The sequence below is a fragment of the Chanodichthys erythropterus genome, chromosome 7 (assembly GCF_024489055.1).
Source record: "Chanodichthys erythropterus isolate Z2021 chromosome 7, ASM2448905v1, whole genome shotgun sequence".
Classification (NCBI taxonomy): domain Eukaryota; kingdom Metazoa; phylum Chordata; class Actinopteri; order Cypriniformes; family Xenocyprididae; genus Chanodichthys; species Chanodichthys erythropterus.
Window position 1 is genome coordinate 33,371,396 of NC_090227.1, and position 27,908 is coordinate 33,399,303.

Consider the following 27,908-nt stretch of genomic DNA (forward strand, 5'->3'; position numbering starts at 1 on the left):
AAGTGAACGTGGACACAATAGATTCGCCTACAATACACACGCTTATTAATCAAACATGATTGGAAAACGTATTAAACTGTACATATAACTGCCTTTAATGGACCGTTAGATGACACGGACCACTTGATGACGCAATTACGTACTGACGTAAAGAACAACTGAATCATTTTTTAAACCGGTTCTCTAAAACGAACTGTTCGAAAGAACCATTTCGTAGAAATGAGTCTGACTTCCCATCACTGACACTACACAGAGCGTTCATTGATCCTCTAGCTATCTCACACTGATTCCAGTCAGTCAATGCTTTCACTTCTCAGCCACACGTTTACTTTCGTTATCAAACACTGGCTGGATCTGTCTTTGTGTGTGGATCGACAAAATGTTGATTGTTGAAGTGTATGAGAGTACGAATCATTTACTTATTTACTGAGAAGTAAAGCACACACACTTCCCGTGTAGTCTTTGTGTTCGGCCTACGGATCAGTGCCGCTGCATTTACCGACATTTCTCCGCTTTGCCGGGTGAGTACATACTTGTCTCTGGTATATTCACATTGTTTAACGATAACGACGTATTAGTGTGTGTGCCAAGTCAAACAAAGGCTTTTAATTGATGTTTTGTTCATCTGTTTGGAGGTGTGGCTAGTTATATGGTTGCTAACGTTAATTTCTGACATGATTAAAAAAAGGCTGTGTTTCAAGACCTAGTGAGCTGCCTATTTAGACACCATTGTTGGGAATAAATCCACGTCAGTAACATTTGGGCATAGGCATGTGCGATTTAAAATCAGAATGTGGATTAGGAGACAGTAGGCAGGATGACTGACTGAGTCACCATTCACTTTCATTATATGAAAATTCACAATGAAAGTGTATGGTGACTTACGCTGTCAGGCTCAAACCATCTACTTTTTGTGTTTCACAGAAGAAAGAGAGTAATACAGGTTTTAAACCCTCAATGACAGATTTTTTATTTATAGATGAACTGTCCCTTTAAATGCTGCCTACGTAGGCAGCTCACTAGAGTTTGAGACGCAGCCATAAAGACTTTTATTGACGCTAATTTACTGAAATGACAGCGTGCTGTTTATAAGCTTTCAGCGGGTTTGTAAATGTCAGTGATTGTGTTAAGTGTACACTGGTCAGTGTTCATTCATGTGGGAGTTTATTGTTGTGTTTTTAATGGGGTTTTCGTAAAGTTGTTTGGTGTGCTAGCTGTTAGTTAGCCACTGCTAACACTGACAACTGTATTCGCAGATCCTAGCAAGAATATTTCTCTAGTTTATGTATGTTTAATGACATACTACCTGCTTTTTGATGTGATTATTATACATTATTATTAATAACTGTGTTTAATCTATGTATATGTTGGTTAATATCTAATTAGGCAGGTTATGTTGTAGGTATTAACTGGGATAATTGTGCTGAACTGGATACTTAGAAACTTTATATCAAAACATTGTTCACAAGACAAGTCCTGGATGTTATTGTAGCTAATAATATAATCAATAATCTAATAAAATTAAACCAATAGGATAAAATAATATAGTATTATTAGTCAATGATCTAATAATACTAATTACACATTTATATAACAAATGTTGACCAAAGTCAACATATATCATTTTTGATTTATATGCCATGATTAGATTAGTGGTTTTACTTTGACAAGCTATATGAAAGAGCATTTTGAGCATTTTATTTACATTTTGCATTTTTGCATGGTCCTGTTTTCTGTCCACACTGATAATAATTTGATGCATAATCTTTTCCAGGAGTGAAAACCTCCCAGACTGTAGGATGCGTGTTGACTGCACCATCAGCTTTGCACGTCTGCATCTGGCTGCTGATGGTCTGCAGTAGCACAATGACCGACACGTCTACTCGACCCGTACCGAGACACCCTCTAAAGTCCTTCCAATGATATGATAGTAGCCACCTGGATTGCATTCTGTGCCAGCAGGAGCCTCGTGCGGGTTCTACGACTCACCGTAGAACAGCTGCAGTCAGTACAGTTTTGGCCCAGCCTCTCATCCGGTGGAGCCATGGGGAACAGCTGCGTGTGCAGAGAGGACAGTGATGTGGAGGAGGGATCAGCCCCTCGCAGGCAGCTCAGGCGAGTGGATAACTCTGTGTCTGATCCCCCAGAGGCCAGAGGCAGCCGTCCCAGGGACCCTGTTCGACCGCCCCGGCGAGGTCGAGGACCGCACGAGCCACGTCGGAAAAAACAAAACGTGGACGGTTTGGTACTGGACACGCTGGCCGTCATCAGGACTCTTGTTGACAAGTGAGTGAACCTTCAATGATGAGGGGATTCGCAGAGATTTGTCATTAATTCTGGGTATGAATATGACACGCATGATGCGTGTCATATCAATTTCAGTTCCCCATTTCTTGTGCGTCAGCAATAACATCACTCCATCTTTGGCTAAAAGCATCGGCTTGCTATTGTACATACATTTGCATTGTGGGCTTTTTTCCCAGTATTATCGTTTACCACAGGGATGACAGCATCTGCAAGAGCTTTAACTTTTATATTAAAGCAGCTTTAAATGAGCAGATCTTGTCGAGTAGCCTGGCAGAGCTCCGTAATGAGCATGCCATTATTTATTTATTCAGTTGTTCGCACAGCACCACATTTAATCTTAATGTATTGCCCAAGACAGCAGCTTGAGATAACAGAGCTCTTCTTCATGTTTCTTTTAACAATTTGGCTTGATACCAGAGTCGCCAGTCACTCTTCCTCTTTGTCACATGTTCTTACACCTTCCTACACAGCCGGCCTACAGTTATCTAATGATGGATGTTCACTTTAGACGAGAAGTTGTTCTGTGCGGCCATCAGATTTGGTGTCTGCGTTATTGCCTGTTTATTGCCTGGTTATCGTAATAGTTGATAGTCACCTTCTGTAGAGAATGTCAGATTACAGAAAAAAACCCCCACAAATTTATTAAAAAAAAATTCTTAGGCTAATAAAATTATTTTTGTTTCCCAAGGAAAAACACCTAAAGGGCACAAGAGGGAGTGTCAGCTTTCTTTTCTTTTCTTTTTTCTTTTCTTTTCTTTTCTTTTCTTTTCTTTTCTTTTCTTTTCTCCTTGCACAGCTGGAATATATTTTGGTTGCTCAACCACATCCTTTGACAGCAGTTTTTTACATGCTTGCACCTGAAACTAGGGCTGGATGATATAGCTATGACAAATCTCCATAATTTCAGACTTTTGAGGACCAATATTTGTCACCATTTTTATGTTTTTACTCAGTCATTCATGTCAATGACATTTATTCAGTCATTCAGAGGAACCTGGTTTCATAACAAGCAGTTTGATCTAGCAGCGTTCACAGTGTTGCTTTCATTTGTATCGCCAGCAAGATTATCACGGATATAATGTCCACCCCTAATTGAAACCCAAATACACCCCTACAGCTCTGTCCTTGATTGTGTTAGGCTTGTGGTTCTCAACTAGGGGCCCCGGGGGCCTCAGAAATCTTCCAAGGGGTCCACAGAAACACAAAATAATTTTATTATATTTTAAAATTAATTTAAAAAATAAATAAAAATGTGAGCTGAAATAAAAAAAATTTTTTTTTCTCTCAATAACTAGCTATTGTTTTATTGACAAAGATACAGAATCAGAATCTTGAACCTCACAGAATCAAAGTGAATCATCTTTAATTAATTTAAAGGGATAGTTCACTCAAAAATTAAAATTTTGGCATCATTTACTCATCCTCATGTTGTTCCAAACCTGTTTGAGTTTCTTTCTTCTGTTGAACACAAAAGAAGATGTTTTAAAGAATGTTGGTAATCAAACAGTTGATGGGTGCGATTGACTTCCATAGTATTTTTTTTTCTCTACTATGGAAGTCAATGGCTACCGTCAACTGTTTGAACTGTTTTCTTTTGTGGTCAACAGAAGAAAGAAACTCATACAGGTTTAAAACAACATGAGGGTGAATAAATTATGCCAAAATTTTCATTTTAGGTGAACTATCCCTTTAATATATAAACAATCCTAGTTTCTGTTAATGAAGAAGCTTTATTGGGGGAAGGGGGGTCTATGTTATCTAATGATGGATGTTGGGGCAGGGTGTTTTGGGGGGGTCTATGAGTCAAAAAGGGTGTTGGGAGTGGGGGGGGGGTCTGTTCTGTACAGAGCAGAAAATCAGTGTTTCTCTAACTAGAGCATATCCCTGTGTGACCATTACACAACAATCACACAGCAGTCAGACACCCTAGCTGGGGGCAGTAGACCTCTCTCACTCTCTCTTAGACTCTCTTCTCTTTTTCAACCACCCTCATAGCTATCTTTCCCTTGTCCTCATTTGCTGTTTGAAAACATCACCCCTAATACCCACCAACCACTGATTTATGAATGACAAATGAACCACACTGGTGTCACTCCGCAGAGTAGAGGCAAATTTATTTTCCCTGCTTAAATGTCTCTGGTGGTGTTTTGATCGTGCTGGGCTCCCTCCAGGAGCACCTCAAGGGATTTTGCTATCGCTGCTTAGATTTACTGTTGCAGACCCAGGCTGCAAAATGGATGCATAGACCCTAAAGCCAAAACAACCCCAGCGGCGGCATTCTGCCCTCCAATAGCAATCCGTCATGTGTCGCACAATCACCCATTATACCATTAGGCTTTCATAACGAATGTCTAGAGCAGCCAAGGTCTAAATAAGATGCTTACACCCTCATGCACCCAGGATATGAGACACGGTAGCAAACACTTTCTAGGTTGCTCTACTTTTTTGACTAACTTTTGTATTTGTTCTTTTTTTGTTTCAGTGACCAAGAGCCGCCGTACTCCATGATCACACTGCATGAGATGGCAGAGACAGGTTAGTCTAAGACACGTAAAATGCTGAAACCCTAGTATAAAAAGAAGTACCTTCTATAATTTAGACTGGGGCACTCAAGACTTACCCATGGGTTTTTATTAATAGGTGAAGATCCTCCTTTATGTCTTTCATGTAAAGTTCCTTTGACTATTAAGTTGAATTGTATTTTTTATGATGCTGCTAGAAAACGATTTTATTCAGAAACATGCTGGCATTGAATATTTGAAAATGTACCACCTGAATGTATTTTAGATTTTCTATCTTATGTTAAGTTGAAATGCTTTATATAATGTAAATTTTATGGATGATACTGAACTTTTTTGCCATGTAAATAGCCATGATGCTAACATGGCGTAAAAACGTAACAAACAAACAAAATACCTAAAATGCTGAAGCATTTGCATGTGGGCTTCAATTCTGATATTCTTAATGCTATATGTTAACGCAAGTTCACTTTCACTTGTTGCTAATGATTATATCATCCATTTGTCTCAACCAAGATTGCATATGGGTTGTGGGACTCACAAACTCCTCTGATTGGGAGGAGTAAAGTTTATTTGTTATAAATATTGGTATTGTAATGACAGTTGTGAAATAATTTGCGCAAATATATAACATTTTACTGACTTTCTTCAGCACGTTTCCTTCATAATTGAAATTCAACCACGGTGTCCTGAGTGACTTCTTTTTTTTTAATCACATTTCAAATTGCAATCACAATTTTTATCATAAAAATGGCAATAAACCCCCCACCCCCCAATCATGCAGCCCGACCACCTATTTTCTGTCTACTTTATCTACTAAAATATAAAGCAAAAAAGTTAAATGTTGAGTTTTTTAGACCGAATGAGTAGCTACATTTGAATAGTTATCAGCCGAGGTAAACCAGCCAAACCTTGTCTCCCTGGTTCCCGGCTTGTTTTTTTCCATCAGGGGAACAAGTGCAGCTTGTTGTGACCCTCTGGCTACTGATTAAGTTATTAGGATGTTAATCTAACAGCGGAAGCTGTGGAAGCTCTGTGTGTATTAGTGACGGCTGCTTTTGAAGTTTGGCTCGTGCCCTGTGCTGCCATTGTCATGCCGTCGCTCTGTTCTGTTGCATTGGCTGAAGTTAGTGGGTCACGGCTCAGCTGCAGACTTTAAAGTCCCTCAGAGCCTCACAACTGCAGTAACAATGATTGCGTGTGTATAAGCTACACTGCTTGTGCTTGATTACAAGGGCAGTGCGTTGTTGTTTCATTACTTACCCTTTTTGCATCCAGATTTACTGTTTTTTTTGTTTTGTTTTGTTTTTTAAGTTACTCATGGATGGTACCTGTACTGCTGTAATGTTGAGTGGCTGTTTGGGTCTGTTTATGGACCAGACTCTATTTAGTGGTCAAAATTTAGCAAGGTCATGTGCAGGTCGCCAACTTTCCTCTTTTCTTGAGCCATTGCCAAAGCCTCTGTGTCTGTTGATTTTATTTATACGTGCATCTGTTGCTCCGAGCTGAGCCTGCATGTTGTGGTTTGAGACTCTGTGGCGTCAGGTGGCTGCTAAGAGCTTCATGCAGGAGTAAACAGGTGGAAACGTTACCCTGGGCTTTAAGACTGAGATCAAAACTCCCTGAAGAGCATTTCAGTGTAGTATAATATGTAGTAATTTTAGCGATTTATCTCATTTGGTCATCATCATCATCATAGACCATCTGCTCTCAAGATGTTGGCATTAGCCATTGGAAAAACCCATATCAGTCGAACAATAACTTTCAGTGGTGTTTGAAAGCATAGTCATAATAATGGCTCTGTAATACACAAAGCATGTCACATGGACTGAACCTTTGTTTGATTTTCCCCATCTTCTTTTGTCTCTCTCGCTCTCTGTTTCTTACCATGTAGATGATGGCTGGTTGGAAGTGGTGCAGTCTTTAATTAGGGTAATCCCTCTGGATGACCCACTAGGACCGGCCGTAATAACCCTGCTACTGGATGAATGCCCTTTGCCCACCAAAGTGAGTTCACATCTGCATTACCACACAACATTGACTGCCGTATTATTTTTCCATCTCTGTTTTCACTAATGGGCACTAATGTAGACCTATTTTTGCTAGCACTTTAAAAATGAACCACAACATTTGTCTAGTATTTGAGTGCATGCTGCTTTTGAGTAAAATCTCTCTCTCTCCTTCTTTAATTGATATCAGCAGATGCTTTATTTTTGGCTCTGGAATGTTTAATTTTCCCATTTTATGTTGAAACCGAGATGAAAACTGTTTATAGTTTCTGTTTACAGTTTATAGTTCAGACAGAATTGCTCATTAAGGCAGGTTTATGTACAGTACAGTCCAAAAGTTTGGAACCACTAAGATTTTTAATGTTTTTAAAAGAAGTTTCGTCTGCTCACCAAGGCTACATTTATTTAATTAAAAATACAGTAAAAACAGTAATATTGTGAAATATTATTACAATTTAAAATAACTGTTTTCTATTTGAATATATTTCACAAAGTAATTTATTCCTGTGATGCAAAGCTGAATTTTCAGCATCATTACTCCAGTCTTCAGTGTCACATGATCCTTCAGAAATCATTCTAATATTCTGATCTGCTGCTCAAGAAACATTAAATGTGTACAGTTGTACAAAATATTTGTGTACAATATTTTTTTTCAGGATTATTTGATGAATAGAAAGTTCAAAAGAAAAGTGTTTATCTGAAATCTAATCTTTTGTAGCATTTTTGCAACAACATTTGATTGATTTAATGCATCCTTGCTGAATAAAAGTATTCATTTCTTTAATTTCTTTTCGAAAAAATAAAAATACAAATTCTTACTGACCCCAAACTTTTGAACGGTAGTGTATAATGCTACAGAAGCTTTGTATTTCAGATAAATGCTGTTCTTTTGAACTTTCTATTCATTAAGGAATCCTGAAAAAAAAAGTACACAACTGTTTTCAACATTGAAAATAATCATAAATGTTTATTGAGCAGCAAATCAGCATATTATAATGATTTCTGAAGGATCATGTGACACTGAAGACTGGAGTAATGATGCTGGAAATTCAGCTTTGCCATCACAGGAATAAATTATTTTGTGAAATATATTCAAATAGAAAAGAGTTATTTTAAATTTTAATAATATTTCACAATATTACTGTTTTTACTGTATTTTTAATTAAATAAATGTAGCCTTGGTGAGCAGATGAAACTTCTTTTAAAAACATTAAAAATCTTAGTGGTTCCAAACTTTTGGACTGTACTGTATATAACTGTGCTGATGTCAAATTTATCATTCATTTGTTATTAATTATGTCCTTATTTAGAAAGAGTAAAGAAAAATATTATCAAATGACATGGAGTATCTTTTTTTTGTAAAGTATTTAATTCACTAGATTATCTATGAGCTAACTATATTATGATTATATATCATTAAGATGTTTTAAAAGAATATGATGTTTTTATTCTTCAAGTATGCACTAAATTGATCAAAAGTAATAGTAAAGGCATTATTACAACATTTCTTTTTCAAATAAATGCTATTCTTGTGAATTTTGTATTCTTTAAAGAATCCTGAAAAAATGTATTAGGGTTTCCACAAAAATATTAAAGCAGCACAACTGTTTTTAACATTGATAATAAGAATTGTGATATTGTCAAACACCATATCAGAATATTAGAATAATTTCTGAAGAATCATGTGACTGCTGAAAATTCAGTTCTGCCATTACATGACTTTACATTTTAAAATATATTAAAGGTGCAATGTGTAAATTTTAGGATGATCTAGTGACAGAAATGCAATATAATATACATAACTGTGTGTTCAGAGGTGTATAATGAACCGTTATGTTTTTATTACCTTAGAACGAGCCATTTCTATCTACATACACCACGGGTCCCCTTATGTTAAGTTGCCATTTTGCACCGGCAAGTTTCTACAGTAGCCCTAAACAGACAAACTGCTCTACTGAGCACGTTTGCTTGACTGGCTACTCTCTGCTTTCTAAGACGATGACATCTTTGTCCTGTGTTGGCCACCGTAGCTTCTCTATATTTCAGTTTGCAACCTCACCGCTAGATGCTGCTAAAATTTACACACTGCACCTTTAAAATAGAAAACATTTGTTTTAAATTGTAATAATATTTCACAATATTACTTTTTTGTATTTTTGATACAAAAAATTCAGCCTTGGTGAGCATAAGAGACTTCTTTCAAAAACATAAAAAATTTGGACCCTTTTAAAAATTCAAGCATTGATGAAGAGCTCATTGTTTTGTCAGGATGCTCTGCAGAAGTTGTCGGACATGTTGAATCTGAGTGCTGCTGTGGCGCGTCAGGATGCCCTCATCCCAGCCAAACACCGCAACACCACAGCAGTCCTGGGCTGTCTGGCTGAGAAACTGGCTGGTGAGGGACATTCATATGCTCACACACACACTACATTTGATGTCCAGTCCATTTCAAAGAATTACATATTAAACACCAGATTTTAGGATTATTAAATGAATCCTTGATCTGTTGCATCTCGTTTTGCGTCATCTTTGCACTAGCATGTTGCTCTGAAGCTAAAGAGCCGAGTTTGCAGTCTGTGAAGACCTGTCACGCCTGAGCATGCTGCAGGCTCCCTTAGAGGCCTGTGATTTGACAGTTCTGCTGAGACTGCAGCACACAAACGCATGCACACACTGTCCAGTTCTCTCAGTTTGAAGTTATGTGCTTCTGTTTTTAAGGCCAAACACATTGCCCAAAGGAGTCATTTAGTTAATACTGGAGTTCTTCATCTTGTTTCTTTTCCGTCCACAGGTCCAGCGAGCATTGCGCTCCTCAGCCCTGGAACTCTGGAGTACTTACTCGAGAGTTTGGTGAGAGCATTGAGAGTTTTTAATACACATACTGACTAACAGGGTCACATCATGGGAAACAGGATTTTCTTTCCTCTTTTGAGTTAAATTTGTTTGTAACATTCGCAAAGCAAAGATTACTTGTCAGTTCACTGAGAAGACTTGCAAAAATAAAGTAATTAGAAGTCTGTGTGGTAATATTAATTAATACTTTTATTCAGAAAGGACACATTGAACTGATCAAAAGTGACAATAAATACGTTTATAACGCTGTAAAAAATCTATTCTTTTGAATTTTCTATTCATCAAAGAATCCTGAAAAATAAATTAATCAGGGTCTCCACAAAAATATTACGCTGTACAAGAGTTTTCAAGATTGATGATAATAAAAAAAATTTCTCGAGCACCAAATCAGCATATTAGAATGATCCCTGAAGGATCATGTGACACTGAAGACTGAAATAATGGCTGCTAAATTTCAGCTGCTAAAATTCAAAAGTGTAGAGTATGGCCCCTTCAAAGCTCAACTGAACAGTGTCTCATCCCAGTATGGAGATCATCTTAAAGAGATAGTTCATCCCAAAGTTAAAATTCTGTCATCATTTACTCACCATCAGGTTGTTCCAAACCTGTATAAATTTCTTTGTTCTGCTGTTCACAGGCAGATATTTGGAACATTGCAAGCAGATCTCACCCCCCATTGACTACAATAGTAGGTGAGATCTGCTTGGTTAGACATTCTTCCAAATATCTTACTTCGTGTACAGCAGAACAAATAAATTTATACAGGTTTGGAACAACTTCAGGGTCAGTAAATGATGACAGAACTTTCATTTTTGGGTGAACTATCCCTTTAACTCCTTTTTATATTAATGCTATAGTTTTGCATGATTGTTTTAATGCTGGTATTATAGCCATTATAGCGTCTTTTTTGGTCTTCTAGAGTTCTGAAGCCCATCCCACTGTCATGCTGTTTGCTCTCATCGCTTTAGAGAAGTTCTCTCAAACCAGTAAGTCTAACTGGTGTCAGTTCAAAATGTTCAAACAGGAACTTTTTGGAAAAAAGGTACTTTAATGAAAGCCTGTCTTTGTCTCAGGTGAGAACAAGTTAACAGTGTCGGAATCATGTATCAGTGACCGTTTGTCTGTTCTGGAGTCCTGGGCAGATCATCCAGACTACCTAAAGCGTCAAGTGGGCTTCTGCGCCCAGTGGAGTCTTGATAACCTCTGTGAGTAACTTTCATTGCAATGGCATGCATAATGTTTTTTGAATAGTAATCAGGACTTTTGGTGTTTTGTGGCTTTTACTGAGACTTTTTAAATGGAGAAATTCAATTTCCTTCTGAATTGGGTGCACTTGCTATGTCATAGTGAAAAAAAAAAAATAGCTTAACTGTTTGTATTTTGTGATGATTTTGTAGATTTAAGTTGAATATTATGCTTCTATGTTGTATCCCATAGTTATTAAAGAGGGGCGGCAGTTTACCTATGAGAAGGTCAACTTAAATAACATCAATGCCATGCTTAACAGTAATGACGTCAGTGAATATCTCAAGATCTCTCCTACTGGACTTGAGGTAAGAGACAAACTATTATTATTATTATCCTGCTAAGTGGGTTTAGATGTTGTAAGATGTGTTCACCCGTTCATCAACACAAATGAAGATATTTTTAAACAAATCTGAGAGCTTTCTGTTCCTCCATTGACAGCTACGCAACTACCACTTTGATGCTTCATAAAGAGATCGTCAAACTAATCCCTATGAATTGAGCGTTTTAATCCAAATTTTCTGAATAGACTTGATCGCTTTATATGATGGGCAGATTTAATTTAGGCTTTTATCCACATATAAACATAGATCTGTGAACATAAACAGAAGCTCAACCGTACTTGCTTGATGCATGAGAACAAACCTCTTTAGTTCATTAGGAAGCTCAAACGTGAGGCGTAACACAAGAATGAACCTCATTGGTTCTCGCACGTCAAGCAAACATGCTTTAGCTTCCGTTTATCATATTTGATGTATGTGTTCATGATTGTTTATATGAGAATAAAAGCCTATGAACTTTTTGAAGTGTCAAAGTGGTAATTGCATAGACTGTCAATGAAGGGACAGAAATCTCTGATTTTGTTAAAATATCTTCATTTGTGTTTCGAAGATGAAAAGTCTTACTGGTTTGGAACAACATGAGAGTGAGTAAACGATAAAAGATTTTTCATTTTTGGGTGAATTAACACATTGGTTCCCAAACCTTTTCTGCCAGGCCCTTCTTTTTTATAGAGAAAAATCGAGGTTTCTTTTGCATAACAATCTGCTGACTGTACTCTTCCTTAGTATTATCGTGCCCCCATTTTTATAACTCTGGGCCCCACCTAGGGGCCTTAACATGTTCACTTATTGTGGAAGAACAGCTAGTTGTAACCATAAATACAAGTATGTATTGTGATTGAGTTTATCCCTCAATCTTAAAAATGTATGTCTAATGTGATCAGTCTTTTTTTCCTTAGGCACGTTGTGATGCGTCATCATTTGAAAGTGTCCGCTGCACGTTCTGTGTGGATTCGGGGGTTTGGTACTATGAGGTCACAGTCATCACCTCTGGCGTCATGCAAATTGGCTGGGCAACCAAGGACAGCAAGTTTCTCAACCATGTGCGTTTCTGGTTATGTTTAGATATTTGTGCTTTCTCTCATTCTTAGTTTTATGTTCTCATATTGACATGAAGTACACAGTTTATATGAACATTCCTATTTGATCTACAGAGTGCTGAGAATGTAATGGCGTTATATTTAATTTGATATAATACACACTACAATTCAGAAATTTGGGGTCACTATAATATTTTGTTGGTAAGAATTCAAGCACGGTTGCACAATGAAAAATGACAGTAAAGACAATAAATGCTGTTCTTTTGAACTTTTTCTATTCATCAAAGAATCCTGAAATAAATGTTTACACAAAAATATGAAGCAGCACAACTGTTTTCAACGCTGATAAGCATATTAGAATGATTTCTGAAGGATCATGTGACACTGAAAATGTAGCTTTACCATGACAGGAATAAGTTATGTTAAATTGTAATAATTTTTCACAGTATTACTGGATTTGACTGTATTTTTGATCAAATAAATACAGCCTTGGTGAGCATAAGAGACCAATTTTGGTCTCAATTTTACAATTTCTAAATACAACAATTTGACAGTTTTAAAAACGTAAAAAACAAAACAAAACAAAAGCAAACTGACCCCAAACTTTTGAGCGGTAGTGTACATTTAAAATAATTTGAATTGTAACTAATAATTGATATTATTTTGTGTGTGTCATTTTTTTAAAAGACCAGTGGCCTGTTATTTTTTTTTTTAGGTATATTAAAAACGAAATAATTGTTTTTTATCACATAAATGAAGAAAGAAATATGTTTGTACAGGAGGGTTATGGGATTGGAGATGATGAGTACTCGTGTGCGTACGATGGCTGCAGGCAGCTGATCTGGTACAACGCTCGCAGTAAACCTCACTCCCACCCCTGCTGGAAAGAAGGTTTGTGCGGTGCTTCCTGTTCAGCACCCAAGTTCTTCAATTTTTTTTGATGATTGCTGACATATAGTGTATTTTATCATTTTGGAAAAAAAGTTGTTTGTGAGCAGTGTTCTCTGGAATTTCCAGGTGATGCCATAGGCTTTCTGCTGGACCTCAGCAAGAAGCAGATGATTTTCTATCTAAACGGACACCAGCTGCCTCCTGAGAAGCAGGTGTTCTCCTCCGCCACGTAAGCAAGACTTATTTCCTTTACCACAAGACTCAAAACAAGTGTTTATGGAGCTTTTCGAACACTTGCTTTACCTTTTCTTAGGTCTGGCTTTTTCGCTGCAGCCAGTTTCATGTCCTACCAACAGTGTGAGTTCAACTTCGGAGCCAAGCCCTTCCGCCATCCCCCCTCCATCAAATTCAACACATTTAATGAGTTTGCCTCGCTCGCATCAGACGAGAAAATCATTCTGCCCAGGTTTGCACTGTTTATTAGATTTCTGTACACAGGGCAAATTATAATAACTGTTATGCGAATGTGAATAATGCATTAGTTATCACCTAAAGCAGGTGACTCATACTGTTCATGCCACATAAAATTGCTCTTTCTCTGTCTTTTATTTCAGACACAGGCGCCTGGCTTTGCTCAAGCAGGTTAGCATCAGAGATAACTGCTGCACCCTCTGCTGTGACCAGATGGCAGACACTGAACTGAGACCCTGTTTGCACAGGTACAAAGTTCAGTATATAAAATCTGTGTTTACACCACTGGGTTTATGGGTAAACTGAAGGGATGTGATGGAGGCTCACAGTCTGCTCAAGAAAGCTGGATTGGTGTGCTTGCCTGAATTGGAGTAGATAAAACCAACGGTTGCTATGAGAGAAATTTAGAACATATTTGTCAGTTTTTATTCTAGATTTTACTTCTTGCATTAAGCCAAAATGAGCGAAGTAAGATAATAAACCTATTAGGAATTTAATTGTAGTGTGTTATTAATGAACTCCATAGTAACGTGATATTTATTGTTGTATGACTTTTTTCACAACAGCAAGTACCTTTTTAATGATTTAATGATATCTTTTAAACTGTTAAAGACAGACCTACTGTGAGCTGCGAGGTTCTTAATCAGTGTTATTTGCTTTTAAGCTATTAGCTTGCGTTTTCAACTTATTTTTTAAAAAGTCGTGTTTAACAGTGGAATTCCTGTTTGGAAAAACGACATGATTCTGCAAATATGGTTTCTTTATAAATTAAACATCTTTAAATCAATAATTTGTTTCTCCATCTTTTTTTTCTTTATTCATTTTTTCATTCTAATATGTCACTGGCAATGCTTCATTGGATTGTAGTTCTTTAACTCATTCCCTCTTTTATTCATACCTTTTTTCTTTTTGTCTGATTTTTAAATACTTTTTGCTTCAAATCAATTTTTAAAACGTTGTGATTTAGTGCATGGCTGGTTGAATTGGTTAATGGCTTATAACTCTTTATCAAAGACTTTTAATTTCTGTTGTAAAAATTAATGGGAAAAATACATCCAGAACCAACGCCACTGAAAAAGTGTACGGATACTGTTGCATTCTTTGACTAGGGATGCAACAGTATTCAAGTCTGACTGATGCTGATAATTATTTTCACATACTGCCAATGACTAATATGTTTCTGAATTAAAATGTATTAATATATTTATTTAATCTGCTCTTTTAAATGCTACAAGTGATTTTAGGAAATACAACATTAAATTATAATGAAAAATAGATATTAATTTTGAGATTTGCTAAAGGTTATATTTAACGGAGTTATTAAAATACTAGGATTTTTAAAGATAGTTCCCCCAAAAATAAATTTTGTCATCATTTACCCTCAAGCTGTTCCAAGCCTGTATAAGTTTCTTTCTTCTGTTGAACACAAAGAAGATATTTTGAAGAATATCGGTAACCAAACAGTTGATGAACCTCATTGACTTCCATAGCATTTTTTTTTTCCCATACTATGGAAATCAATGGGATCCATCAAATGTTTATTACCCATATTCTTCAAAATATCTTCTTTGTGTTCAACAGAACAAAGAAATTTATAAAGTTTTGAAACAACTTGAGGGTAAGTAAATGGCACAATTTTAATTTTTGGGTAAACTATCCATTTAAGTGAGCATTAGATGATGGAAAAATGGTACAAATGTAAAAATAAAATAAATGTTGCATGTGCAATGAAATAAAGTTACTGATATGGTGCATCTCTATTGATATATCCCAAACAAAATTCCTGTTTCAACGTGAAAGTACATCAACACAGGCTAGAAAACTGTGCTTGTAAAGTAATTTCATGGGACGTTTAAACCTGTTATATCACCGCTTTGTGCTGAGCAATTTACTCATCTTTTGTTTCTTTGCGTCATTTTTTTCAGTGGGATTTGTATGGAGTGTGCCTTACAGCTGGAAACGTGCCCACTGTGTCGCCAAGACATCCAGACACGAGTCAGACTCATTTCCCACGTGTCCTGACATCAGCCCACCAACCCTAGATGTGGACTTTCCCCCCTCAAGCTTCCATCCTGTCCAGTCCCCTCTGTCTGAGAGATCAACCTGACCAGTCGAATCATGATGCTGTCTCAGGATTGGATGCGGCAGCGTGGACCTTTGACAGATGGAGTAGACCTTCCTTAAAACTGGAAGGAGTAAAAACTACACTGTTGCACTCCAAGAAGGCCCCAATTAGAGGGCTGTTGAGCAAACCCGGAGGTTTAAATGCTTCTGGGAAATTTTAATCTGCTTTTCCAGGAACAGATAAAATATGGAGCAAATGTATCCGTTACATGATGATCTGTCTTTGAGTCTCTCCCCTCAAGCTCTGGTCAGGGTCTACTGTGTTAAATATATGTGACTTTTTTTTTTTTTTTTTTTTTGAATTCCAAGTTACAATCTCAACAGGAAACAGCAGTAGTGTCTTAACCACTTTGTTTCCTCTTAATGTTCATGCCTGCCTCAGAAAACCCATTATTCTGCTCCCATCAGACTTGATTGTACTTGAAACTGTTCTGGTTTGATTGCCCCACATTCTGAATATGATTGCAAAATGTCTTGATGAATCAAGACACTGTGATTTTTCTTTTGTTTTTTTAAATTAAATAATAGTATTTTACATTGATGTATAATACAAAGTCCATTTAGGAATAAATGAAGCCAAATTACATTAGGTAAAACGACAGAATTGAGTGAGAGCTGATTCCATCAGACTAAAAGGCAATCCTTAAATGAGATTTGGGGTAACTTCATGTGTTTTCGGCCATGGTTAATGCACATATCAGTGTCCTAATGCTGCTGATGCTAAATATGAACTTTCTTAGCAGTTACAGAGACTGAAATCTCCAACGCTCCCAAAGATAAGAGAGTATGATTGAATTAAGAATCTTTCATTTTTTGAATTGTGATGTTTGTAATAAATGTCTGTTTTATGTGTTGCACAATTCTCGTTATGACATTATTTACTCATTTCAACAGTAATTTGAATGGCACTAAAGCCATCTGTGTAGAATTGCATTTCTGACTAACTAAATGATGGCCTCATAGTCCTTAGCATACTCAAATAAACACAACATCTTCACATAACCTCTATTTAATATCTAAGAAGGACTGAGCAGGCTGTGTAGTGACGTCATTGGTCTCTTCGTTTGTCTGCCTGTCCGATAGGAGGCGCCACACGCTTCCTCAAAATACACTTGTTCATCGAAAGGAAGTCCGATCGAGTGTGTAGCAGGTCCTTTGGCGGAATCCTTGAGCAGTGATTTCGAATTATTCTCTATTATCCATCATTTTCATCTAAAAATAATCTTAGTATTAACTGATCTCGTCAGAGATGGCAAATTAATCAATTTATCGCGATATAAAGTAGCAGGAACAACTGAAGATTTACGTAGGTAAGATAGGCTTCACAACAACAACAGTGTTTTCATAACAATAGTTTGACAAACATCACAAATATAAAACGTTATGTTAACATTAGACAGGTTTGTTTGATTAAAAATAATAGTTTAGTAGACGCTGGGTTTGCTGTGCAACCTAAACTCAATTGTGTCTTGTGCGGCGCGATATTATGTAAATGTACGTTAGGTTATTTATTATAATTTATAAACTGCAGTTCATTTAGAAGAAGTCAAATGTCGTCGTGGGCGCAGAATGCTGGGGGCAGAAGACCACCACTAAAAGGAGGAAGGTATGTGAAGAAGACGAGGCTTTGTTTTGCATGCCTTGGCCGCATTTCTGGGCTATATCAAGTCTTTGGCTATATGTTTTTGGAACATTTGAAGTGTTAATATTATTTTTTTGAAGTGCTGTCTTGCTAGGCAACTCACTAGGTTTTAACACACAGCCTGCTTTTTACATTTCTTATGTTAGGTTTATTATAATAATGTTGATTTACTCCATGCAGTGTCCCAAAACCCCTTTTTCGAAGACCACCATATCCAATGAGGGAGGACAGAAAAGATGACCTTCCGCTATCTGAGAGGTGACTAAAAGAGTGTTATTTGTAAAGTCAATAAGGTGCTTTTTTCTGGCTTTAAATCCCATATATGGGATCTTTAACATATCTATTTCTTCCAAATGTACATTTACTTTTTTGTGAGCATTTCATTACTGATCTAAACTCAATCTAAATACCTTTACACCCAATTTTACCTCATTTTCAGTTTTGAAAGCTTAGAAGAACGGACTGACTACTCAGGCACAGCAGACTATGAGCATTCACCACATCAATCATCTGGTATTATTTTTCATATAATGATTTTTCAATAAATAACTTGATTTCTCACTGCTACTGTTGTTTCCATTATGGGAAATTTTTTCTGAGCAACGTTGTGTTTATCAGCTGTTTCACCGGAGGAGTATGAGGCATCAGTTCAGCGCACTGCTATATACGAGAAGTTCTTCCAGCAGCTACATGGAGATGGTGCTAGACAGCCTGCAGACTGTGTTGTTCTGTCGGTGAACAACCAGAATGTGTGAGTAAATGCCTCAAGTAGCAGTAAAATTCAATATTATTGCGTGAAACATCCTTTTTCTTTTGTATTAAATGGAAAGGCAATTTTCAGACTTTTTCCTGAGTTAGCACAAGAAAATATGGGACATGTTTACCCATTTTGTGCAATGCTAGTTTAGTTTTCTCTAAAGTCTCTGTTGTGTGAATGTGCTTTGTTATCGTCAGCTGTTAGACTGATGGGTTTTGTCAGGATTAAGAATGAATCCTTGAATTCTGATGGATTTATTATATAAACCAGTGTTCTAAATGTTCATAATTGGGCAAATCTGTCCACTATTTAATAAAAGTCTCTGCTTCTTATTCTTTACAATTCTCTCAATATTTTCCTATAATCTTTAGAAATTCATAAATCATAATCATAAATCCACTAATATTACTATTTTACACTGCTAATCCAGCGGCAAAAACACTAAACATGATAATCAATCACTGACTGTTAAAATGAAACCTTTGAGTATAACATTTAGGCAAACTCTAGAAGTTGTCTCTAAAAAGAAGTTAATTTAATAATTTAAAAAAGTCCAAAAGTTGATTTACATATTGTGTAAATTATATATATCCAGCAAATCAAACATGCATGTTTATACCCTGTGGTCTCACTAAAAGAAAAAAAATCAAAAACAAGCAAAAAACCCAAATGTATTAACAAATTTAAATATATGACTTCTGAATCCTGATCTCAAAGCTGCGGAAACACATGGTGGGACAAATCTTGCATCATTTTATGGTAACACTGCGTTATATGTTGCATTCAATTTAAATCTAAAGGCTAATGGGTTCTGTAGAGCCCTGCCCCTAAATTAATATATATATATATATATATATATATATATATATATATATATATATATATATATATATATATATATATATACACTGCCCTCCAAAAGTTTGGAAATGCCCTAGAAAAGTGGGGTTTTGGACAATATTGGCATGAATCCTTTTTAATTTGTGATAATTTTGCACTTATAAGGGACAACACAAACTACGAAAACATATTTTATTACATAAACAGTTTATACATAGAAAAAACTTAGCAGCTATCTGCTTTAAACCAGTAACCAGGCATCACAGCTGGCAAAGGGGCATGTCTGACTTTGACATGTATATTTTACCATTATAATCAAAATGAAAACTATTATTGCTAGTCTTCAATGATAATGTCAAGTTACTTTAATGTATTTCCACCAAAAAATGATAAGGATTTATGCCGATATCATCCAAAACCACACTTTGCCGGGGTGTTTCCAAACTTTTGGAGGGCAGTGTATATATACTGCAGGGTGAATTTGTTTTTTTATTTGCACATGACTGAATTATTCGTGTACATTTTCAGTCTCCTACACGAACTTTCAAATTTTTCATGAAAGAATAAATATGTCCAGACATCTATCTATTAAAAAACTAAAATTTTAACCACAATCCTTGTTTATTTAACAAAATACAAAGGAACTTTTTTGAGAAGTGGTGATATTCAAAATGTTCATTAATCAAGCCATATTTACATGAAGTAATTAGACAGAAACACAACCTCTAAAATATGAAAACCTCAAACTACTCATACAAACTACTAACAAAACACACATGGTTTTTAATATACCTTAACTAAATGCATATTTATTTGTTTAATAATAGACAGTTATTGACACACAAAATAAAGAGTCCCATTTATGTGATCTGATTAATATTTCTGGTCATAAATGTGTTTAACTTTTTAATCAGATCTATTTTACAATATTTGTACACTATATTGGTCATTTATTTGTGTAAATTTATGTAAAATGATGATATTAGTATGTAACTTTTTAACTCATATTTAAACTTAACATTTATGACTTATTTTGATGTCTTTTGAGATTATTTTTTCTCAAAACGAATGCCTCACGCAAAAGCATTTATTCAGCTGAAACAAATCGCACAACCTTATCTCATTTTCTAATGTTTAACACACTTTCTAAGCAGATTTGTGTTGGTTTATTCATTACTTTCATTACTGCATATATACATAAACCAGGCCACACCCAACAACCTCACATTTCCTCACGTCATGCCCTGAAGCATGGTGCTCAATAACCAGATCTCTTCTTCTTCTTTCAAAGGGATTACCCCAAATCGATAGGCCAGTGTTTGCAGGAACGTGGCCTCTCGGTGGAAATGCTTTACCTGCAGGTGGAATCAGGCCTGACCCGGGCCCTCCAAGATGTCCGCTCCGACGGTTCCCCCTTATGTATTCTCGTCGAGCAGACTAATGTAACACTCTCCTCGTGCACAGTAATCATATTTTCAGAGTCCCTCAAAAGTAAGTCCCGACTCCCACAATTTATCTCCCAATAAAACCACTTTAAATGTACTTCGAGCTATAATTAAATAACCTTATATAATAGCTACAGAAAAAATAACCTGGGCTTGGTGGTGGGCATTTTTATACTTTTTTTTCCCCTTCTTTTTTTCATGTGATAAAATACAAAACCTTACCTAGAAATAATTTACTCCTGTTATTGCACCAAAAATACATGAATTGATCTATTCTAAAAATATATTGTACAGCCCAAAAAGATAATTAATTTATATAAACTGCAAAAAATTTCAATGTCATCTCACTTTGCAAAAAGCCTGTCGTCTCAATGTCATCTCACACAAAATGGCTGATCTTGTGACACTAAATTGCAAACACACAAACGATCTTAGAGTAGAAACATGCTATTTGGAAAACCTTTTTTTTTTTTTTTTAAATGTTTTTACTAACCTTAGGGGGGAAGAAAAAAATCAAGGAATTTAAAACTGTTTACTCTCTAAAAGGTTTTTTTTTTAACTGCGTTGCGGCCACATCTCCGTTTTTTTTTTTTTTTTTCCCAAATTTCTTTGTTTAGAAGAAAAAATAAATACACAATCGCCTAAATGAAACCATACAATAGCTTGTTGTTTTGCAGTTTGACTGTTTTTAACAGTTTTGAGTGGTCCAAATAAATTAAGCATACATTCTTTACAAAAAATGACATTATTATAACAGGTTTGGGCACAAATATTTTACCAATCAACAGTTTTTAAAACCAAAAAATAATTAATCAATGTAGTGTTAGGCAAACATATGTAAAAAAACATCTAAACAATCACATTAACATCACATTAAAATAAACAAAATACCCTTAAATGACAGACCTGCTTAAATTTCTATTTTCTAATTCTGATATTATACTAAATGCCCACCACTTGATTAAAAAACATTCTTAATAATATATAAAATAATATAGTTCAGATGTTTATTATTTTTATTATCAGTGTTTTTTTTTGTTTTGTTTTGTTTTTCTGTAAAACCTCACCTTGTTGGTAAGTTCTCTTAAGGCTGGCATACACTTTTACACATTTTGAAACACTAAGCATCATACACTTACCAACTTTGGTTACCAACTTTGATCACAGATAAAAAAAACTAAACAACTGAAGATCACACACTACCAGACTACCAGTCGTTTCAAACACAACAGATGTATGACAAATGAAAACATGTGTTCTAAAATCTGCTCAAAATATCAAACATGTTTGATATCCTCCGAATGGGTGGAATCAAAAATCTGAAGCTAAAAAACTCAAATCTATGTAGTGCATTCCAGCCTTTACTCTAAATATAATACAAATTGTTCACTTGTTTTACTCTCAAAATGTTACTTCAATATTGAATGTACTGAAGCGCAGAGCCATCCTTTTAAATGCGTGAACTGAACTTTTGAATTTTCACAGTAATTTATTGTCAAGACCGAATGACATAGTGAACAAGACCAGTGATCAAAAGTATAAAACATTTCTCATGCACATTGCCTTCATATTACACACAGTACAATTTGTCCAAAACAACTTTTAAAAGCAGTCTTATATAAACATCTAATCTAAGTGTCCCTTAACTCACAAGCGAGCTCATGAATGTGTCCTTTGAGCGCTTACTGAATTTTTATGTGGTAATTGGGTTAAGCAGTGGTTGCCAGACTGCAGTGTGTTGCTGATGAGGTAGAACTCTTGTGCACACTGCTTAGACTGCAGCGGATCACACTGAGCACCATATGTAACCCCTCTCCCTCCTCTGGCTGACCCTTCCTCTGCCTCTCTGCAGTTCATCGAAACATGCCCAAAGAACAGGCCATGGAGTTTGTGTTGGTGGAGTTTGGGCGCTTGAGTGGTTCGCGGCGGGTGCTGGACCCCACGGAGGCAGCGGCACGGGCGGCTGAGCTGACGGAGGACTACCTGGAGCGTGGCAAGCTGGAGCGCCACACTGTTCCCTCTGCCACCCGCCACCTGCTCTTTCTCCTGGCCGAAGGTTTGCACCTGTACCCAGAGGAGCTCAGCACACTGACGGAGTATCTTCAAAACCGCCAGGACCATCTGCAAGGTGAACATACTTCCACATCCTGGCCTAGTTACATTAATGTTGTGTTGTCTTTATAACTGTGTAATTCTCATGTTGCTCTTAATTTGTGCAATATAATCATCTAAACTAGATGTATTTATGAATGATAAAATACAAAGCACGTTGTACACAATTTATTCTGTCACTAGCACTTTATTTAAAATAAATGACAAATTATATGTAAAAATTGTATTTATTGTTTATTAATTTAATTTACAGTTTAATTTAAATAATCTTATCCATTTAATTTTGTGAAATAGCATAATTGTTTAACTTGTATATTCAATTATATATATATATATATATATATATATATATATATATACATACATATATTATATATATATATATATAAATACATACATACATACAAACATACATACATACATATACATACACACACACACACACACATTACATCAACATAAACATATTTATAATGTATTTATAAATTATGAAATTCAGTGCACATTGTACACAATTTATTCTGTCACTAGCACTTTTAAAATATAAATATTTAAAATAAATGATAAATTACATATAAATGTAATTAATATAATCTTATCCATTTAATTTTGTATAATAAAATATTTTATATATATATATATATATATATATATATATATATATATATATATATATATATATATATATATATATATATATATATATATATATATAATTTAATTCATTTTGTATTTTAAATAATGTATAAATATTTAACTTATTTAATTATTAAATAATAATTATAATAATAAGAGCCAAAACAAAATCATTGCCAGTCTATAGATTGCATTTTGAATGATGGGAATATATATATATATATATATATATATATATATATATAAGTTTTTTTGTTTTGTTTTTTCAGTTTTTTATTTTATAATATAATTAATTTTTTTATTTTATTTTGTATTTCTATATAGAAACATTATCTCTTTATTACTTATTTGTTCCTTTCTTTCCCAGTATCTTCCACTGAAGTTGAGAGTGAGGTTGCTCCCGTGATAAACAGCCTGCCTCCAGGGTTAGGAAAGCCTCCACCACTTCTGCCTGCTGGTTCTGGACCACCACCAAGAGAGCAGACAAACCCACCCTCAGGGTCAGGAGATGCACCCCAAGGCCATCACATGGGATTGCAAGGTACAGAATGAAATACAATGATGCATGAAAAAATAAATATATACTGGATTTTTTTTTTTTTTTTTTTTAAATTCATACATTAATTTGTGGAACCTGTTTGTGATACTTATGTAGTATTTGAATACAGTATTCCCTGTGTTTCCAGGCTCATATCCTAAGACGAAACCACCTCCTTTGCTTTCAATGCATAATCTAAAGCCACCTTCCCACAGACCAACTGCCCCCCATAGTCTTTTACCCTCTCGGGTCCCTTCAGTCTCCCACGGTCCTTCATTTAGTCCTCAGCCATCTAGAGGGCCAGCACCCACTCACAGTCTTGATAAGCCACAACCTCTCTTAGGCCCAGCACCTACCCACAGGCCATCTCCCACCCGTGCCCCTTTGCTTGACACACCGCCTCTTGGTTTCCAGTCCTCTCGAGGACTATTGCAGCACCCGGGCTCTCATGGATTGCTAAAGACACCACTTCTTTGTGGACCCCCACCGCAGAATGGACCCCGTGGTCCTAGAGTACCACCACCTTCACTCAGGAGCCTTCATATGGGAGCCTCAACAGGTCAGCACTTTCTCATGTACTTGAGTCTATTTAGAGCACTATTGGTGTGGAAGGACCTGTCACTAATTTTTCATTTGGTTCCTTTTGAATTTTTCAGGTCCACGACCGCCACGACGCCTGCTCCCTTGATTTTTTTTCTCAGGACACCCGATTAAATCATAGGCCGATATTGTCACGTGGGACAATATCAAAATTACATATTGGATTTTTTTTTTTTTTAGGAATTTGCATTTTGTGTCTCTTTCAGGATTCTGTGAGATGTTTAAAGATGTACTGATATGGCAAAAGCCATAGTGGTGTTCTCTTTATTTCCACAAGTGTAAACAATTTTTTTTAGAATAAATCTGAAATGTTTCAGTGTAATAAAATGTTTTCAGACTGTATTTAACAGCACTATTCTCTGTACAATGATTGGATATATTTCAAATACAATTTTTTATACGAAGCATTGATATAAGGCTATTTAGAATGCAGATGGATGGTAGATGATTCTTGAACTCCAGGGGCCATATTTACAAAAAGTCTTAATGTTTTTAAGATAATTATAAAAAGAACATAAAAATGTTCTGAAATGCAATTCATTGAAAAAAAAAAAAAAAAAAAAAAAAAATCAATAATTTACTGCTTGATTTAAACAAAAAAAAAAATCCTTAAGAAAATAGATGAGAACATCTTTTCAGAATACATAATGTTTTTGTTTTTAAGATTGTTTTTATTTTCGTCTTGATAATGTTCATCCATTCAATTCCAACTGCAAATTCTAATTGGATTGTACCATTTGACTGCAATTTTTCAGGTCATGCAACACATTTTGGATTGGATTCAAGTCATTTATTCTTTGGAGCATTGTTCTACTGGAACAAAGGGGTTGCTGCTCTAAACAGGTCTTTGGCTGACTGATACAGGCACCCCTTATGGATTTTGGCTCAATCTTTTTTTGTTTCTCTTGCTCAAGAAACACCAGCGCAAGATGCTGCCACCACTATGTTTGAGAGTTAGGATGATGTTACACAAATCATAAGATTAGTTAGTTTGCAAAGTTATTACCAAACATAACACTCAACTTCTAGGCCAGAAGGCTCAATTTGATGATGAGCACTGAAGATGATTTGACCTTAGTCTTTTACTGCACTTTGGCCTTCATTAAATCAGGCCCATCAGTCTTACGGACCACATTTATAATACTTTTCTTTTATGGTGTTTTTTCTCGTCGTGGAGCTTGGCCAAGATATTATTCAAAAATCAACCTTTTGTGTTCCACTGAAGAAAGAAATTACATTATTTCGAAGGACATGAGGGTGAGTAAATAATGATGATTAAGTTTTGGGTGAATTATTCCTTTAACAAACCATACACAGAAACAGTCTTGACTTAAATATGGCATTAAAACAACCTGATAATTTCCTCAGAATGATGGTAAGGTTGAAAACCTCATCACAGTCCTTATGGGTTTGTCTTCAGGTGGGTGATTTAACTAAGAGGACATGTAATTAACTCTTATGAACTCCTTTGAACAATTGATAGATGATATGATAGACTCCCCTTCATCCCAACATTAAGAGTTTTCTACTAGCCTACATGAGATGTAACATATAAGAATATTTTTTGGGAAAAATTAGTAAAGTAGGGACGATTTATAAATCTAAATAGTTGGAAGAAAGATTTAGGCTAGTTAAACTATGGAAGCCCATTTCTGCCACGTAAGTAAAGAAAGGTCAGACACTTTGGAAGATCATAATTATGACAAAAAAATGCGAAATGAGATGCCAAATCATAATATATGAAATAAAATAGAAATTGAGACCAGTATCCATAATTATAACATAAAAAGTTGAAATTGACAAAACGTCTAAGTTTTGGGACAAAATTAATAATAATAATAATAATAATATATATATATATATATATATATATATATATATATATATATATATATATATATATATATATATATATGATGTCATTATTATGATTTAAAACGTGACTTTTTTTATAATTTATTTAGCGAAAATGGCTTCCACAGTAAACATAGCCTAATGGACAGAAAGGGAAAATTATTTTATTGTAATATTTTAGTAAAACGTCTTAAGGAAACTTATTATTATTTTCTTTAAAAAAAAAGTAAATTCCACAATTGACAATTAGCCTACGTGGAGCTTAATATATATAGTCAGAAAGCCTGTCAGCATAAAGATCCAGCGTTAAGTAAACTGTGAGTCTGTCCGTCTCATCATTTTGCCTCAACATCTCATTTTGTGTTTCACGTTAGAACGAAAGTCATATAGATTTGGAGGGTAAGTAAATTACAACAGAATTTACATTTCTGGGTAAACTATCCTTTTAAATAATGGGAGATTAATCAAATCCTGATAATATTACAATCTAATGTTAGTGTTTGCTATTAATTTTTTTTTATCTGCTTGCGTTTTTGCAGTACTGATTTCTCTTTAATCACCACAGAGACAAAACTGAAGCAGTAAAAATACACGACACACGACGCTAATTTGAGTGTAAACTCATTTAAACCACTAGATAGCGCTGTAGACCTACCGAACATACATTTAACGTAGCAGTTCAATGTTTAATTTATGATTTTTCTGTTTATCAAATCTCAAAACAGCCCTTGCTTTTCTATTACAGAAATTTTCTTCACAGATTAGATTTGGTTATATTTCATTTGAATATTTCATTTGAAAACAGAAACACTGAAATGCAGCATTTAATACGATTTAAATACAAAATGAACACTACAAATTGTTTTCGCTCTCTGGAACACATTGCTAGCGCGAATTTATTTCCTCTCAATAACAGTAAATATCATTTCCTCATGGAAAAATGAACCGTTGGGAGATCATTCGAAGGCTTGCTGAGTGTAGCTACTATTCCTAGTGCAACTTCATAATAATAAAAATCTATATTTGTGTTAGTTTGTACACATCCTCTAAATTGGGCGAGGTAATATTGCTTTCAGACGACGTAATGTTTTTATTTGAGGACAAACCAAATATAGAAATAACACTAGATATTTAAAACATAACATTCATGATAGAACAGTAGCTTAAATGCTACTCAAATGAGAATTATGTCAAAATAATTATTTTATTAACGTTTTATTGTCGTTTTTCAGAGCAACTCTGAACTTCAAGAATGGATGGATGCTTTCCTTAAGAGTTCTCCTTCAAATAGGGCCTACTTGCTAAGATTGCATAATGACAGCCTAAATGTTTCTGAGGCCCTGAGTGAGAACAAAAGTAGTTGTGTAGGAATTGCACATTCATGTGTGTGTGTGTATATATATATATATATACACTGCATGTATATCCTAATGGCACACAATGTCAGCAAATGTGTGTATGTCTTTAGTAGGGCATGTTTTACAGCTGTTTGTCTCTCCACTCTCTGATCACAGACACTCAACCGCAGCTGTGAAGTATCCATCACGTCTCAAAGTAATGGAGGCCTGGTTCTGCTTCATTTCACCAGCTGGGAGGTGTTGATTGGGCCTTTTTTGGGTAAGCGAGCAAAAAACGGCTCCACTAAAGCTGATAAATGCAATAGGAGAAGGAAGGATTACCAGTC

The 27,908-nt window shown here is 35.4% G+C and overlaps 2 protein-coding genes across 6 annotated transcripts; both read left to right on the forward strand.

Annotated features, from left to right (window-relative positions):
* The first annotated feature begins 240 nt into the window (after positions 1-240).
* Positions 241-16,115, forward strand: rspry1 (ring finger and SPRY domain containing 1). Of its 3 annotated transcripts, none has more exons than XM_067389270.1 (15): positions 241-521; positions 1,775-2,286; positions 4,790-4,842; positions 6,721-6,833; positions 9,104-9,230; positions 9,627-9,685; positions 10,608-10,674; positions 10,762-10,893; positions 11,126-11,241; positions 12,174-12,317; positions 13,094-13,205; positions 13,332-13,434; positions 13,519-13,671; positions 13,820-13,924; positions 15,602-16,115. In XM_067389270.1, exons 2-15 carry the CDS (start codon positions 1,925-1,927, stop codon positions 15,696-15,698), a joined length of 1,743 nt encoding a protein of 580 aa, XP_067245371.1. In that variant the 5' UTR covers positions 241-521; positions 1,775-1,924; the 3' UTR covers positions 15,699-16,115. The 3 variants fall into 3 exon arrangements, with proteins under 3 accessions (XP_067245371.1, XP_067245373.1, XP_067245372.1); XM_067389272.1 differs by lacking the exon at positions 241-521 and adding an exon at positions 1,038-1,113; XM_067389271.1 differs by lacking the exon at positions 241-521 and adding an exon at positions 1,047-1,140.
* An 813-nt stretch (positions 16,116-16,928) lies between these two features.
* On the forward strand, positions 16,929-24,801 carry si:ch211-216l23.2 (uncharacterized protein LOC565061 homolog). 3 transcript variants are annotated; one of them, XM_067389273.1, is made up of 10 exons: positions 16,929-17,110; positions 17,332-17,406; positions 17,623-17,700; positions 17,882-17,955; positions 18,061-18,193; positions 20,331-20,530; positions 22,337-22,612; positions 23,600-23,773; positions 23,919-24,329; positions 24,427-24,801. In XM_067389273.1, exons 2-10 carry the CDS (start codon positions 17,351-17,353, stop codon positions 24,456-24,458), a joined length of 1,434 nt encoding a protein of 477 aa, XP_067245374.1. In that variant the 5' UTR covers positions 16,929-17,110; positions 17,332-17,350; the 3' UTR covers positions 24,459-24,801. The 3 variants fall into 3 exon arrangements, with proteins under 3 accessions (XP_067245374.1, XP_067245375.1, XP_067245376.1); XM_067389274.1 differs by having other exon boundaries at positions 17,341-17,406; XM_067389275.1 differs by having other exon boundaries at positions 17,344-17,406.
* Positions 24,802-27,908: the final 3,107 nt, after the last annotated feature.

What these genes read in the sequence shown, in the direction of transcription:
- rspry1 (XM_067389270.1), top strand. Translation starts at nt 1,925, where the DNA reads ATGATAGTAGCCACCTGGATTGCATTCTGTGCCAGCAGGAGCCTCGTG. An exon ending in GTGGAGTCTTGATAACCTCT is followed by an intron (nt 10,894 to 11,125) that starts GTGAGTAACTTT and finishes TGTATCCCATAG; the next exon opens with TTATTAAAGAGGGGCGGCAG. An exon ending in ACAGCAAGTTTCTCAACCAT is followed by an intron (nt 12,318 to 13,093) that starts GTGCGTTTCTGG and finishes ATGTTTGTACAG; the next exon opens with GAGGGTTATGGGATTGGAGA.
- si:ch211-216l23.2 (XM_067389273.1), top strand. Translation starts at nt 17,351, where the DNA reads ATGTCGTCGTGGGCGCAGAATGCTGGGGGCAGAAGACCACCACTAAAA. An exon ending in TTCACCACATCAATCATCTG is followed by an intron (nt 17,956 to 18,060) that starts GTATTATTTTTC and finishes TGTGTTTATCAG; the next exon opens with CTGTTTCACCGGAGGAGTAT. An exon ending in ATTTTCAGAGTCCCTCAAAA is followed by an intron (nt 20,531 to 22,336) that starts GTAAGTCCCGAC and finishes GCCTCTCTGCAG; the next exon opens with TTCATCGAAACATGCCCAAA.